A 14655-nucleotide genomic window follows, 5' to 3' on the forward strand; every position below is an offset into this window, starting at 1 on the left:
CGAGCCACCAATTTTCCGACGATCGGCCTTGCTCGACCCGGAAGCGGAAGCGGTGCTCGTGCACCAAGCGGGAAAACAACACACTCGTCTTCTTTCACTCTCGCGCTCAGAAATGCTTGTTCGAATGTTTAATCGTGTCATGCAGCGGATGGTGCTCAGTTGTTCTCTTGTGCAGTTTTGTTTTGTTTTGTTTTTTTTTCTTAGATCTAGAAGATTACTTCGCACAACTTATTCGCGAAAAAGGTAAAAGAGATAAAGGAAGAAGTAGTGAATATTATTTGGAACTCTGCAACACTCGTGTACACGCGCACATTCACGTCACTCTTCGTTCCGTTTTTCACCACGAGCAGACAAGACAGAAAACACGGAAACCGCATCGGCGACCCCTTTCGCTTTCACACGCACGCACCACCCAAAGATGGTGATGATGATGATGATTCGGAGATTTCCTCCACCGTTCGCAATCAGAAAACTCCCGGCTGGGAAAACGCAAGCCGGTCCCGCGAAATTGCGAGCTTCCGCGAACGCTTTCCAGTGGGGTTGGGGGGAGGGGGTGGCTTTTACTTCCCTCCCAACCCACCCCGCGTGAGTTTTCCCTCTGGATCCGGGGTGCGATCCCAACGATGTTGGCCGGTTTTAGCTTCAGCACCAATCGGCGAGGCGAGTCCACTTTGTCCACTTCTGTACTTTCCTTCTCCCGGGTTTTTGTTTGTTTGTTTGTTTGTTTGTTTGCTTGCTTGCTTGCTAGTAGATCACCGATGGTTTCTTCTTTTCCCGCGTTTTCCAGTTTTCCTTTTCGTTCCTTTCTTTTTTTTTTTTGCATCAACCGTGGCGGAGGCTGTTTGCTGTTTGTTTGTATTTTTATTTCTGTTTGCTCAGGTGGTTTTAACGTGACGCCGAAATAAAAACCTGCCCCCGAGAAAAACCTGAGTTGCAATTGATGCTTTTTTACCGGTGCGGTACGTACACACCTCCCCGTTCCCTGCACCGAATATTGCAACCCGGGAGATAAGAAAAAAAAAACTAAACACTTATACACACACACACCTTAAGACGACGGTTTGCGCTGCTTGCGTCGCCAAACGTGGCACGTGCGTGCTTGGGCACGGTTTCTTCACGGTTTTCGAGCTAAAGGAACAAACAAATCGACAAACGCTCTCCGGGGTGACGAACTCGACGACGACCACTTCGTAGTGCGGTCTACTGAATACTAACTGGCGCGCACTCCCAGCTTCGCGGCCTGCCCTGGTGCAAGCGGCTTCGGTTCGCGATCTGTGGCGGAGATAGAGAAAATAAACCTCGCGTTTCACTCCCCTCCCATCGCACCCGGGTGGGGGGGGGGGGGGATGAGGGGCGCACACTTAAACGCACACACACACACACACGCGCGCGATGAAGGCTGCGGGCACGCGGGCTTTCGGCAGGTATTTCGCGCGCGCGCCCTTACTCTCCCTTACCCTTCAATTGCTTCATCCAAACCATGTCTCTCTATATTGACTCCGCGTGTTCGGGCGGCTTATTGGTTTCGTTCACATCATTTCCACATCCACTCGGGCGTCCAGTCGCTGCAAGAAGCCACCCTTTTGCGGTCAGCAAACTACAAATTCGTTAATTGGATCTTTGGTTTTGCGTTAATTTTGGAGTCCCTTAATTTCTACAACACCACTAAAATTCAGCACAAAATACAGTCAAGAACGTACTTTGAAATTTTTATACTATTAGTATGGACTGCTATACTATTGTTTAAGTGTTTGACTAAACAGAAAAACATCTTTTCAAACCAAAGTCTTTAAGTTGTAAGTTGTTCAAGCTGTGCGGCTCATTGTTTGCCGTTTCAATAAATAAATCTTACTCGGTATCCTGTATTACTTTAATTTCTTTTAGTACTACAAGTTTGCTTTGTTTTTTGTAACCCCACGGATAGATGTCTCACAGTAAAATTTTTCTTTTTTGAAGCTTTCTCATAGTTATACTAAGTTTTCAGACATTTTAAGTCGCCTTTAGAAAGGGTAAAAAACGTTTTCTATTTGAAGGCCCACTAATCCAGAAGTAGTTAAAAATGATTGCAATAAGTAAGGTAGGGAAAAGTTCTTAATTTAATATCTCAAACGAGTTTAGTTGCTCATCGATGAAAAAGATGGAGCTATTACACGCGAAAATGCGGTACATTTCCCATCTTCTGGAGTGATTCTGAGTGAATTGATCGTTCCATAGTGCCTACGACACGAGGCGAATTCTTGTGCGTACCACAGATTCCCATGAGGTGCGGCGTGAGATACACCCCTTTACTAATTGCTCCATCACAATGGGGGTGAGGAGGAGGGGAATATGAAGTCATTTCAGCTCAGGAATAGGAGCTTTCGATGGGCTCCACTTACCGCTCGCACGTGCTCAATCAAACCACGTCGCACGACGCACTCATTTGTTCTAGCATATTAATTATTGGACACGTTTCGGGAAAAGAAAATAGTGGGTATTCATTACGTATGCTTTGGGAAAGAAAACTGACCAAAAACGGAGTACCGTTTCGCTGCATGTCACACCCATTTGTGTCCCGTTGGGGAGCATGAGGCGAAGGGAAAGTGTTGCTGAAGGGGGAAGGTGAGGATTTGGACAGGGTAGGAAGAAGGTAGGCAAACGGTATGCGAGATTACTATTTGTGCGTTTGTTGCTTCTGGGAAGTGCGAGGACTACGCACACATATCTTAAAAGTGTGTGTGTGTGTGTGTGTGCGTTTCCACATGTGTGAGGAAAATTGTGCCACAAGCACCCTGGATGGAGACGTACAGAGAAATAGAGAGATTGCAATCGTACACCGCGCCACAAACGGTACACGCAAGCCTGCAAGCTTCCCGCACAAGACAAACGAAAGACTTCAACGCTCGCATAGACTCGAACGGATCGGTGACAGCGACGAACCCCGCGCTCGCGTCGCCCGGTTTTTGTCGCGCGCACTTGTGAGAATGGGATCTTCGCATGCGGCACGGGGGGAGGGGAGGGGAGGGGGGCTGACAAATCACGGTTTGTGGCACGGTTTGGCGCACTTTGGTGGCCCCGCAACACAAAGCACGTACACAGGTCCATGTACGTACGTGTGCCGGCAAGAATCTACAAACCCCAAGACGGGCAGGAAGAGAAAATACATCCTCCTAAACCACCCTCGGAGCGGGGGAGGGGGTAAAGAAAGAAGGGGGAGATCTGTGTCGACGTGCGTGCTGCGATGCGCGGTTTTGGGAAGTGCTCACATTTAAAAAAAAAATGGCACAGAAAGCTGTCGACGCCGGGTTTCAGTGAGAGTCAGTTCCCTTTTCGGGGCCTCTTGGGTCTTGGGCCGGGAACGGGAACGGGAAAGAGGGAGCCCCGGGGCGGGTGTTTGGTGTGTGAAGTAGTAAGGTAAAGAGTCCCAAAGCAAAAGGTTGCATACGGCGTGCTGACGAGCGCAACCGAGCGTAGAAAAGTCGAAGGCAGCACAAGTGACAGAATCAGTTCATCTGCTGCGTTCATCTTCTGCGTTTCGTCACGACACTGCCATCCAAGTTGGGTGAACGGAGGGGGAGGGAAGGGGAGGAGGGGTGTTGAGATTGGCGGGTGGCCCCGTAATTAGAGCGCGATCATTAGCGAGAACGTGTTATCCGATCGGGCAAGCAAGACAATCCCAAGTCGGCCCGATGATAATGAACCCTTTGGCAAGACGTGCGCACGTGATCCACCAATGAGAGACGGGGAGGGAGAGGGGGGAGGGGGTTGTGTGGGGGATATAGAAAATGGGTTGTAACCCCCAGCATCCGTTCCGGAGCGTTTGGTGGAATGTTCTATTTGTTTTTAAAAACAACATGGTTGTGTAATATCTTAGATCTTTTTTTCCTTTCCTCCCCCTCACCATCACCCACTCGCAAACAAAGGGTTCTGGTTGGGAAAGGTCAAGCACAGGATGAATTCGGTCTTGACAGGCTCGAAGTGTGGAAGTTTCATCCACAGGTCTTCAAGTACCTTTCGGAAGCTGCAATAATGCAACCTTTCCTTCGAAGGAAAAGAAGAAAGACGGAAAACCCCGGCAGAAGCTCCGGACGGGCGAAAGCGATGGAAATGGCACAAAGTTTGTGTTTTTTTTTTATCGGTATGCGATAACGAAGAAGAATACCTTCGCTCCCAAAACAAAAACACAACAAATCAAAACGAAATGGGAAGCGAAAAAGGCGAACAACCAAATGAAACACTCTTTCCTGTGGAAAGCGAAAGAGAAAGTGACCGGCTCTGGACCGAGGGTCCGGTTGGCTCGTGGGCAGCTCGGTGGCCATCTTTGGTCATCGATTGCGCGCGCGCCAAAAAACCCTGGAACCCCTGGAGTCCCCGGCCAGCGCGGCCGGTTTCGGGTTTCCTTTTTCGCGCTTTTGGGGCCGCACACCGAGATTTGCTGGCGTCCGAAACGGCACGAGGCCAGCTGTTCGACCGGGCCATCCCGAAAGCGTTCCCAAAGGCCATTGCAGGGTACGCCAAACCCCGGGTTCATTCGGAAGGAAAACAAAGTATGTTATGGAAATGGCTTGTTGATTTGATTGCAATTTATGAACAAGTCACATTACTCGGGAACCCGATCTATCGCTAAACTCAAGTGGTTTTCCATCAAGCAACTATGTGTTTTCAATATGGAGCTTGTGGTTCCCTTCCCCTGAGAAACGTGTGTGAGTTTCAGCTCGGAGTCAATGTTGCTGGACGCTGGGAAGGGAAGAAAAAAGACCCACGGAGAAGATGATCACTACGTCGGCCCAATCGGCGACGGCTTCCAAGGGTAAGAGTGGTGTGCAGGAGAAAAGCGGAAAGCCGGAACAGACCCTCAGAGACGCGCTCGGAAGGAAGGGGGATTTGGAAAGTTGGCAGTATCTTACGGCCAAAGATACGTACCCCCGAACCTGTTCGACCAACCAATCTGCGCAGCCATTCACTTGAAGGAAAGGGAGGGGGGGGGGGGGGGGGGGGGGCGAAACGGTGGATGAGCGGTGTTACTGTTATGTGGCTGTCGGACCGAACTTCGACCGAGACGCGCGGGGCGGATAAAGAAGGATCCACATAATGCTGTAATCGCTTGCCGGACGAGATGCGCAGATGTTACCGACCGCGATGTGATAGCGCGGCGAAAAACTTGACGAGATTACGTGAAGTCGCTTTTATGAGTGATGATGAGTGAGCGGCGTGCTGGGGGAGGGGGGAAAGATTGAAAAGCAATCGATTAACGAGGCCTACACCAAGTGCAGTCTATATAAAGTTATAAATATGAATTCCATTCCATAAACTTGGGCCTAACATCGACTCAAGACTCGGAAGAGACTCGAACTAAAGACCAGGGATTTCTTGGAGTAGTAGCTGAAAGAAATACTAAACTTACCTACTATGTAGGCGAATTAGTTCAAAAGTGTACATCTGAAATCCAACAGCTAACAAGATGTTGAGAGTGGATATACCTGGATGACTCTAATCATTTAGTACTGATATTAAAATCTTCCAGAACCTCATGTTCGTTCGAATCTTATCCTTTAGTACTGAGCATGAGATCTTCTGGGACTACGCAATATCTTGATTCTATTCTATACCTCTGTATTAAGAACTTTTGTATCTTCCAAAATACACAGGACCACTTCCTAAAATTATCCTACAATGTATTCCCACGTTTAAGACTCCTGCTGCATCTCTTACGATCTGATGGTACCTTCGAAGTTCTTAGTTATTCGTCCCAACGTCAGCCATATTGTGTAGATAACTTGAGGCATAGAACTCGGTACATACTTGGGTAAATCTCATCCTCGCCATTAGACCAAGTGACGGCGGGTTCGAAATATCTGTGACAGTGTGGTATTCGCACCGTTGCAGCGTCCCTTAAAGGAGCACCAGCGCGTCGGGAAACTGGCTTCGCAACTGTGGAAAGTGAAAGTAACACCAACCCCAAACCTCCAGGGCTCCAAGTCCAGAGTGTGTGTGTGTACGAAACCTAGCCGGCTGATGCTGGCCCAGCGTATGTGAACACCGCGCTGGCAGGCTTCTTCTCGTTTGCGTCCATCGAGAATTCCATGGTCAACCGACCACTTGGCCATTCAGGTGGCTTGTATTACATCGTAGCGCTTCTACCGCGAAGAAGTGATGCGCATTCCACATCAATGTCGTCATTCTGCTCCGTCGCCATCACGCTTCTCGCTTCGCGTCCCATTTACTCCTCTCCCTCTCACTCTTCTCATCATCGAGTGAACCTCGGCGAATGTTAAAAAAAAAACTATGTTTTCGTGCGAACCGAAGGGTGTTGATGTTTCGCTCCACCTTTGAATTCTTCGCGTTTGTCGCCCGCCTGTTGGCCGTCGGCATTTTGGGCTTTTTGTTTTGGTTGTTTTTCTTTTTTTTCCACACACGCACATTTTAATGCTGATTTTATATGCATCCGCCAACCCGGAACCAGTCGGGATGATATAACGCCGGAGGGTTTCGGATCCGAAACCAACAACGCCAATGTGGAAAACGTGTCTTGAACGAAGGCATCGGACTGTCTTCCTCGCTCTCTTAATTTTATAGATCCTTTGCCGAGATAACACTTGTTCAACTGATCGAAACCGTGGCGCTGATAACATGGTGACTCATTTAACAGCCTTTTTTTTTTAAATCGGGAGGAAAATATACCTTCACCCAAACCTGCTGGCTTTATCTCTTTACGGCTTAAATGTTTTAAAAGGACTGAGTTAATTGAGTATAAATTTGTCGCTTATGTCACATCGATCATGATTGCAAACAAAAACCGAAAGGGAGCATAGTTGTCGTTAGTCTTAAAATAGGGGAAAGGGGAAAAGCTTTTAAAAATAAATAGAAAAAAGAAACTCCACACCGAGAAAGGAAACAGAACAGAAGGAGAAGAACATATAGGTAAGTGCGCATTGCAATATATTATAATCGTCGAATGACACATCGCTACTTTAAAGGAAGGAAATATACAATAATAACACTAATAACTGGATAAGTAAGCTGTGTGATTCATTAAAAAAAAGCACGGGGTTTTAACGCGGTTCGTCGTGCCTGTCAATGTTACTGCACCTGTGTAGCTTCGACAACCGTACAACGTGAATTGTTCGGTCGCGGCACCGTTGCTTGTTACCCTTCGAACCACGACCGTCGGGAGATGGAGGTTGCAGCAAGTATATATATATATATGTGTCGCTGAAATGGCCCTACCAGCTTGCCAGAAAGACTTTGGTTTGCTGACGGAGGAACGCACGAAGGAATGCGAATGGCAGAAGGCAGGGTAGTTTTATTCGCAAACGAAAGCGCGAAGGCACACGGGATCGGGCGCCCGCAGGCACAGGTCGGTGCGCCGAAGGTCGAGTTGCTGGGAGGGCAAATGTCACGTTTGATCGTGGACGGTGGACGGTGGCCGGCTGGGTTGGTTGGTTGGGTTGGTTGGGTCGGTTGGTTGGGAACGATCGATTGTATGTTTATTGCCTTCGTTGTTGCGATGGAGATGGGGATGAGAAACAGAGTTGCTGACCTCGGAACCGAGCTGTTGGGGATGATGCTGTGCCTACTGAGGGCGCTCTAGGCTGAGCACGGTGCGCTGCTCGAGCAGGTGGCGATGGGCCGGAAAGCCGACCTGCAGCTGGATGGCACCGAGCAGCGCGTAGTCGTCGTCGCTGGCCTCCGGTGCTTTGTGCAGCTTGATGCCGATGTCGACGATGCGCGTGCCGGCCGGGATGCGCTCGGCTGAGAGGTAGTAGTATCTGCCGGAGGGTGGAGGGAGTAGAAATGTTAGCACGCCAGAAGGACGCCGTCGTGACAGTCTCACCTGATGTTCCATCCATTGACAGAGTCAGCGAATGGAAGCTCCGGGTCGGCACCGAGTTTGAGCAGCTGGAGCGACTGCTCGGTGCTGAGGGGTACGGCACGCATCTCGTTCCACCGCTGGCCGACGTGACAGTCCGGGCCGGCGCACACCACGCGCAGACACTCCTGGCGCCGCGGGCAGTGCGCCTTGAGGATGAGCGAGAAGTCACTGGCGGTGGGGTTGCTGCGCCGGAAGGCGTAGCACACGATCAGATCGCCGGCGCACGGGAAGTCGCACGCGAACAGCCGCTTGTCGTGGTCGGCGTTGCGCAGCTTCAGACACGAGCCGCCGTCGAGCGCGTCGTCGAAGTGGTGCGTCCAGTGCGAGAGCGGATCGTTGCGGCGCTCGTACTCGAGCGGCGGTGCGTACGGAATGGTCGGCTGGAAGTTCTGGAGCGCCAGATTGAACCAGCACTGGTCGGACTGCATCCGGCCGAGCCGGTTGCTGAACTTGCCCGAGCCGAGACAGAACGCGGTGTGGAATGGGAGCTGGTTGGGGCCGCGCACGTGCAGATGGCGCCACAGCAGGTTCCAGAAGCGGTCGTTCGTCTGCAGGAACTGCACGTTCCGGTCGTCCGGCTGGAGCTGCTCCTGCTGGGGCGCCGACTCGAGCGACTCGTACGTCCAGCCGGGCGCGAACAGCGCCACCGAGAACTGAAACTCGACGACCCGCTCGAGCGGAATGTCGGTGTTCATCTGCGCCTTCTGGCTCCGCCCGAACACGTCAATCCCGACGAACACATTCAGCCGGCGCTCGCTGCAGTGGGTGCGGATGTAGCTCTCGGTACGCTCGAGATGCTGCCGGGTCCAGGCGTAGTTGAGGAAGATGCCATCGCACGCCAGAAAGAACGAGTCGTTCGCCGAGTTCAGCTCGTTCTGCCACGTCAGCCGGCCGTGCTTGGTGATGGCGTCGTACCAGATGACCAGACTGCCCGGGATCTCCTGGTGGCAGCGTTCGGTCAGCAGGCGCACAAACTCCTCGAGCAGACCGAGCTTGGCCGACTCCAGCCCGCACTCGATGTTCAGCAGCCAGCCTTCGAACTTGCACAGCTTGGCGACGCGCACCAGCGCCTCCACCACGCGCACCATGAACTCCTCCGACTGCAGGATGTCGCGCAGCAGCTGCACGTTCGCCTGCTCCACGATGACCGTGCCGATCACCTTGACGCCGTTCTTGTGCGCACAGTTCAACCACTGCAGCGTCGGGATCGTGACGAAGTTGTGGCTGAAGTAGCAGAAGATGTCGATCGCCGCCCAGTTGTAGAACCGGTAGTCCACCCACTGATCCTTGCCCTGCACGCCGTTGATGAACTTGTCGTTCAGATAGTTCCCCTTGAAGTCGTGGCACAGCAGCACCTGCGGCCGCGACTCGTTGTCCACGTACTCGACCGGCCCATCCTCGTACTCCAGCACCTGGTAGCGTTCGCCTAGGTGGCGCGACCGTGACCGGGGCGCCATCGGCTCGACCAGATTCTTCCACGGGTGGGACGTCTTGCCAAAGTCCAGCAGCGCCTGCACCGTCAGCATCGGTTGGCACATTTGCAAATCTGCACGGAGAGACATGGTGAACGAGACTAATGGACGGATGCTGCCTGACGAGTGGATACACACCCTCGTCCCAAGCGCTCGGACGATAACGCCGATATGACCTACATGAAGCTTGTTTTTTTCATTCATTTTCCCCGGCCCTGTTTGTGGCTATCGAACTCTGCATTTGGTGTCAGCTACTATCGCAGCACACAGCTGTTTCCTTTCACTTTCCTCCCTCACGCTCCAAGCTCGCTCGCTTGGATGCGTTGCTTGGATGGCCTTGCATCGGCTAACCGATACCGATTTTCTGCACAACTCCCGCCCACCCACCCCGCATGAGGAAATGATTGCACTGTGTGCAATTCTTGTTATCAAGCATCCGACGGTGCAGGAAGTTGGCGAGACGCTTTCTCACGATGCTGTGCGAGTGCTCTTCGCTTTATGTCGCGGGAAGGCTGAACGACCGATTTGAATTTGAAGAAAAATAAAACCCCTTGCAGCGGTCACGTGGCCGATGACTACAGCGTTAATCGGTGCAATGTGCGTCCAACCGCAAACCGCAACCAGTTCTGTCTTCTGGATATGCCCACTGCATACCCAGTCCCGCTGTTCCCGCGCGGGTCCAGCGAATCGCTATCGTTGGAAAGAATCCGCTCGAAACAACCTCCAACCAACAAAGGGGCACAACCTTTCGCTGAACAAATTACGTTCCTAATGTGACTGCATTAAAAATTCACATTCTGCGTTACAATAATCACACTTCTTTTCAACAAAAACGATTTCGTCATCTTTCACAAATGTATGTGCTCAATGGAGTAGAACACTCAATTTCTTTTTGTAACGCTCAAACAACTGCTTTTTTAAAAATATTTTAAACCCCACCAACGAAAGGTTTGTGGAAACAGAACGTTGACGTTGTAGACGTTGCCAACGGAACACTCACCCCCAGGTACGATAAGGGAACGACACATGCGACTGACTTTCAACACGCTGGCTAATTCCTTCAATTCGAACCAATCGGCGTATGAATTCAGTGAATTTGATTTAAAGCATATATGACCGTTTTAAAAACTACTCTTCCACACGCGCTAGCACTTACAGTTTCCATCGCAATCGCTACTGCTGGGTTCCATGGTTCACTGGTTTTTGGGGCACGATCACAGCACAGCAATGCGGCAGATACCGACCGAGTCTGCCTTTTACTGATAACACCGTGTATAACTTTCTCAGCTCCTCGCGGCGGATCTGGATAAGTTCTTTAACCAAACTCGTCCCACAGCTGTTTGGTGCCGTTTGTTGATAGTGGGTTTTGTTTTGACGGTTTGACGGCGAGGGGTGTTTATACTGCTGGGTTTTGGGTCCCAGACGGTATGTCTGGGCCGAGCACAATACCGTGTGTGTAGGAACAGGTTTTTCGTGCAGGGTAGATGCTTGCCGATCCCATTATCAACGCTGATTCCAATGGTTTCCTCTCTTGACATTATATTAGAGCGTTGGTAGCAGTACAAGGAACCGGCCGCAATCATGTACACGACGAAGAAATGGATCTACGCGAAACCGTTCGTTAACGAGCCAACGTTGGACAATTTCCAGCTAGTGGAAGAAGCCGTACCGGAGCTAGCCGATGGAGGTAAAAAGGACCGCAAAACAAGGTGGCCAGCGAGTGTGCATTAATGTCTGTCACTTCTTTTAGAGTTTATGATTCGTGCCATGTACCTGAGCGTCGATCCGTACCAGCGTATCTATATGCTGTCCGTCCCGGTCGGGAGCACCATGATCGGGGGCCAGGTTGGCCAGGTGATTGCGAGCAAGAACAGCGCGTTCCCGGTCGGCTCGTACGCCTTCGCGCAAGTTGGCTGGAGCACGATCTCCGTATGCGATCCGGCCAAGTTTGAAACGCGCAAACCGTACGTGCTGCCCGACCTGCACGGCCTGCCCCTGTCGCTTGGGGCCGGCGCACTCGGAACCGTCGGCAATACGGCGTACTTTGGGCTGCTGGAAATCTGCAATCCCCAGCCGGGCGAAACGGTGGTCGTGAGCGGTGCGGCCGGAGCGGTCGGCAGTATGGTGGGCCAGATCGCCAAGATCAAAGGGTGCCGGGTGGTCGGCATCGCCGGATCGGACGACAAATGCCGGTGGCTGCGGGAGATCGGGTTCGACGCAACCATCAACTACCGGACGGACGATATAAAGGAGGCGCTGGCGCGTGCGGCCCCGGACGGCGTCGATTGCTACTTCGACAACGTGGGCGGCCAGACGTCCGCCATCGTGAAGGGGCAGATGAAGAAGTTCGGCCGCATTTCGGTGTGCGGCACCATTTCGATGTACAACAGCGAGCCGGCGAAGGTGGTCGATCCGCAGCTGGACTTTGTCTGGAAGCAGTTGATGCAGGAGGGGTTCAGTGTGCACCGGTGGACAGATCGCTGGTTCGAGGGGGTGACGCAGAACCTGCAGTGGATTCTGGACGGCAAAATGCAGTACCGTGAAACGGTCACCGACGGATTCGAGAACATGCCCGCCGCCTTTATCGATATGCTTAAGGGGGGCAACATTGGGAAAGCGGTTGTTAAAGTTTGAACTATATACAAGCGGTGTTTGAATAACCATCGTTCCATTTCGCATTTTTTTTCCATCCGAAAAATCTCGGAAAGCCTACCAATGCTCGATTGTGGACAGGCGGGAACAGACAGCCGGAAGATAAGTCATTATCGCTACGATAAGGCTGATAATGGGGGTACCATTATTCAAATAAAATTCAACTCATCTTACTTTATCAGCTCTCGAGTGCACTAGTCTCCCAACGTGGCGGTTCAACGATTCAGTTCGCATTCGTAACATTCGAAACGATCGACCGGCACACAGCTGAGTTTGTTTACCAACAGTATCGCTCGAGCTCTTCAATCGCACACGATGAGTACGCTTTTGAACCCTTCTGTGGCCCTACCGGCAATTGAACTGTTCTGTTTCGTTTTGATTTCCGTTTTAGAAGCATCGCTAACCATTCTGACAAGACGCTTCTACAGCAGCCAGGAGGTAGCCAGAAAATGGATCTATGCCAAAACATTCCGGGGTGAGCCGACGCACGCCAACTTTCGACTGGAAACGGAACCCATTCCAGCGCTACGGGAGGGCGAGTTTCTGGCCGAGGCCGAGTACCTCTCGGTCGACCCGTACATGCGACCGTACATGCTCGCCTATCCGGAGGGTTCGCTGATGATCGGTGGCCAGGTGGCACGGGTGATCGCAAGTTCGCACCCGCGCTTTCCGATCGGGGCGACCATTTTCGGCCAGTTCGGGTGGCGTACGCACACGGTGTGCAATCCGGACCAGGTGGAGAAGGACAAGCCGTACGTGCTGCCCGACTTTGGCACTCTCCCGACCAGCCTAGGGCTCGGGCTGCTGGGGATGCCGGGCAATACGGCTTACTTCGGGCTGCGGGAGCTGTGTCAGCCCAAGCCGGGCGAAACGGTTGTGGTGAGTGGGGCGGCCGGAGCCGTCGGCAGTGCCGTGGGCCAGCTTGCCAAAATCACGGGTTGCCGCGCGGTCGGGGTGGCCGGGTCCGATGCAAAGTGCGAATGGCTGCTGAAGCTAGGATTCGACAGTGCCATCAACTACAAGCACAACAACGTGTACGCGGACCTGAAGAAGGCGGCCCCCGGTGGCATCGATTGCTACTTCGACAACGTGGGCGGGGAAATCAGCGAGGCCGTCATCAAGCAGATGAACGTAGCCGGCCGGATTGCGGTGTGCGGGGCCATCTCGAACTACAACACGTCGGTGGCGAAGGTGACCGATCCGCAGCGGCAGTTCGTGTTCAAGCAGCTGCGCATGGAAGGGTTTCTCGTGTGGCGCTGGAATGACCGTTGGATGGAGGGCATCGAGGCCAACCTGCGGCTGATACGGGAGGGTAAGCTACGGTACGAGGAAACGATCACCGAGGGATTCGATAAGATGCCCGATGCGTTCATCGATATGCTGCGCGGAGGCAACACGGGCAAAGCGGTCGTGAAGGTGTAAAAGATAGCGAACGAATGCGCGTGTGGTAGTGATGAAGCATAAACGCCAAAATGGTTAATCTCTCTCTCGACGATGTGTAAATAAAGCGAAGTTGCTCGCCACCATCAGTTGCTAGTTGGTTGTTTTCTAGTGCGTACCGCATTCCCTCAGTTTCACACATCATGGTTTCCGCCCGCAAATGGATCTATGCGAAGCGAGCGGAAGGAGAAATTCAGGAGACCAATTTCCAAACCGTAACCGAAGAGTTGCCGGCACTGCAGGACGGAGGTAAACGGAGTTTGTTTTGCTTTGTATGTTGGTTTTGCTGTTGCTTTGCATACAAACAGTTCCTCGCGGCACTATCTTGCAGATTTCTTGGTCGAAACCGAATACTTCAGCCTCGATGCGGGCCTGCGAGGGTACATGCAACTCGGCATTCTGCCGGTCGGTAGCCCCATCATTGGAACGGCGGTTGCGAAAGTGCTCCAGTCGAACCGGGCCGAGTTCCCGGCGGGTGTGTACGTGTGTGCCCGCATCGGTTGGTGCACGCATGCCATACTTAACCCCGACAAGCAAAAGGACAACCGGCCCTACCTCGTGCCCAGTCTGGAGGGACATTCGCGAGCGCTTGGCCTCGGCGCGCTGGGCCTTTCGGGTAATACGGCGTACTTCGGGTTCCTGGAGATTTGCAAACCTCGGGAGGGGGAAACGGTGGTCGTGAGTGGAGCCGCCGGTGCCGTGGGCAGCCTGGTGGGGCAGATTGCGAAGATTAAGGGTTGCCATGTGGTGGGACTCGCGGGAACGGAAGAAAAGGTGCGTTGGCTGAAGGAGATCGGCTTCGACGCGGCAATCAACTACAGAGATGCGTCGGTGCGTGAGCAGCTGGCGGCGGCGACGCCGCGCGGTATCGACTGCTACTTTGATAACGTGGGCGGCGAGCTGACCGAGATGGTTCGGGAACGCATGAATCTGTTCGGGCGCATTTCCGTGTGCGGCACGGTATCAAGCTACAATCGCGAGCAGCCGAGCCTGATAAGCGACCCACAGCGCGACTTCGTGTCGAAGCAGCTGCGTCAGGAGGGTTTCGTTGTATTCCGCTGGCTGAACCGCTGGATGGAGGGCATCACGCAGATGGCGGAGTGGATCAAGCAAGGTAAGCTCGTGGCACGCGAAACCGTCTACGAAGGGTTTGACACGGCACCTAAGTCGTTCATCAGTATGCTAAAGGGCGACAATGTCGGTAAGGCTGTGATCAAAGTACAATAAAAAGAAAAGGCG

General features: G+C 52.5%; 4 protein-coding genes across 4 annotated transcripts; 3 read left to right on the forward strand and 1 right to left on the reverse strand.

Moving 5' to 3' along the window:
* Nucleotides 1-7431: 7431 nt before the first annotated feature.
* LOC131269758 (cytosolic endo-beta-N-acetylglucosaminidase) lies at nt 7432-10613 on the reverse strand. The gene is made up of 3 exons (XM_058272268.1): nt 10481-10613; nt 7814-9398; nt 7432-7748 (listed from the first exon to the last, which is right to left on the reverse strand). Exons 1-3 carry the CDS (start codon nt 10512-10514, stop codon nt 7553-7555), a joined length of 1815 nt encoding a protein of 604 aa, XP_058128251.1. The 5' UTR covers nt 10515-10613; the 3' UTR covers nt 7432-7552.
* Nucleotides 10614-10787: 174 nt separating this feature from the next.
* LOC131269777 (prostaglandin reductase 1-like) lies at nt 10788-12080 on the forward strand. The gene is made up of 2 exons (XM_058272292.1): nt 10788-11011; nt 11075-12080. The coding sequence occupies exons 1-2, from the start codon at nt 10906-10908 to the stop codon at nt 11956-11958; spliced, it is 990 nt and encodes a 329-aa protein (XP_058128275.1). The 5' UTR covers nt 10788-10905; the 3' UTR covers nt 11959-12080.
* A 147-nt stretch (nt 12081-12227) lies between these two features.
* On the forward strand, nt 12228-13499 carry LOC131269774 (prostaglandin reductase 1-like). The gene is made up of 2 exons (XM_058272289.1): nt 12228-12295; nt 12368-13499. The coding sequence occupies exons 1-2, from the start codon at nt 12292-12294 to the stop codon at nt 13396-13398; spliced, it is 1035 nt and encodes a 344-aa protein (XP_058128272.1). The 5' UTR covers nt 12228-12291; the 3' UTR covers nt 13399-13499.
* LOC131269776 (prostaglandin reductase 1-like) lies at nt 13479-14651 on the forward strand. The gene is made up of 2 exons (XM_058272291.1): nt 13479-13665; nt 13748-14651. The coding sequence occupies exons 1-2, from the start codon at nt 13560-13562 to the stop codon at nt 14641-14643; spliced, it is 1002 nt and encodes a 333-aa protein (XP_058128274.1). The 5' UTR covers nt 13479-13559; the 3' UTR covers nt 14644-14651.
* Nucleotides 14652-14655: the final 4 nt, after the last annotated feature.

This window comes from Anopheles coustani, chromosome X (genome assembly GCF_943734705.1).
Source record: "Anopheles coustani chromosome X, idAnoCousDA_361_x.2, whole genome shotgun sequence".
Classification (NCBI taxonomy): Eukaryota; Metazoa; Arthropoda; class Insecta; order Diptera; family Culicidae; genus Anopheles; species Anopheles coustani.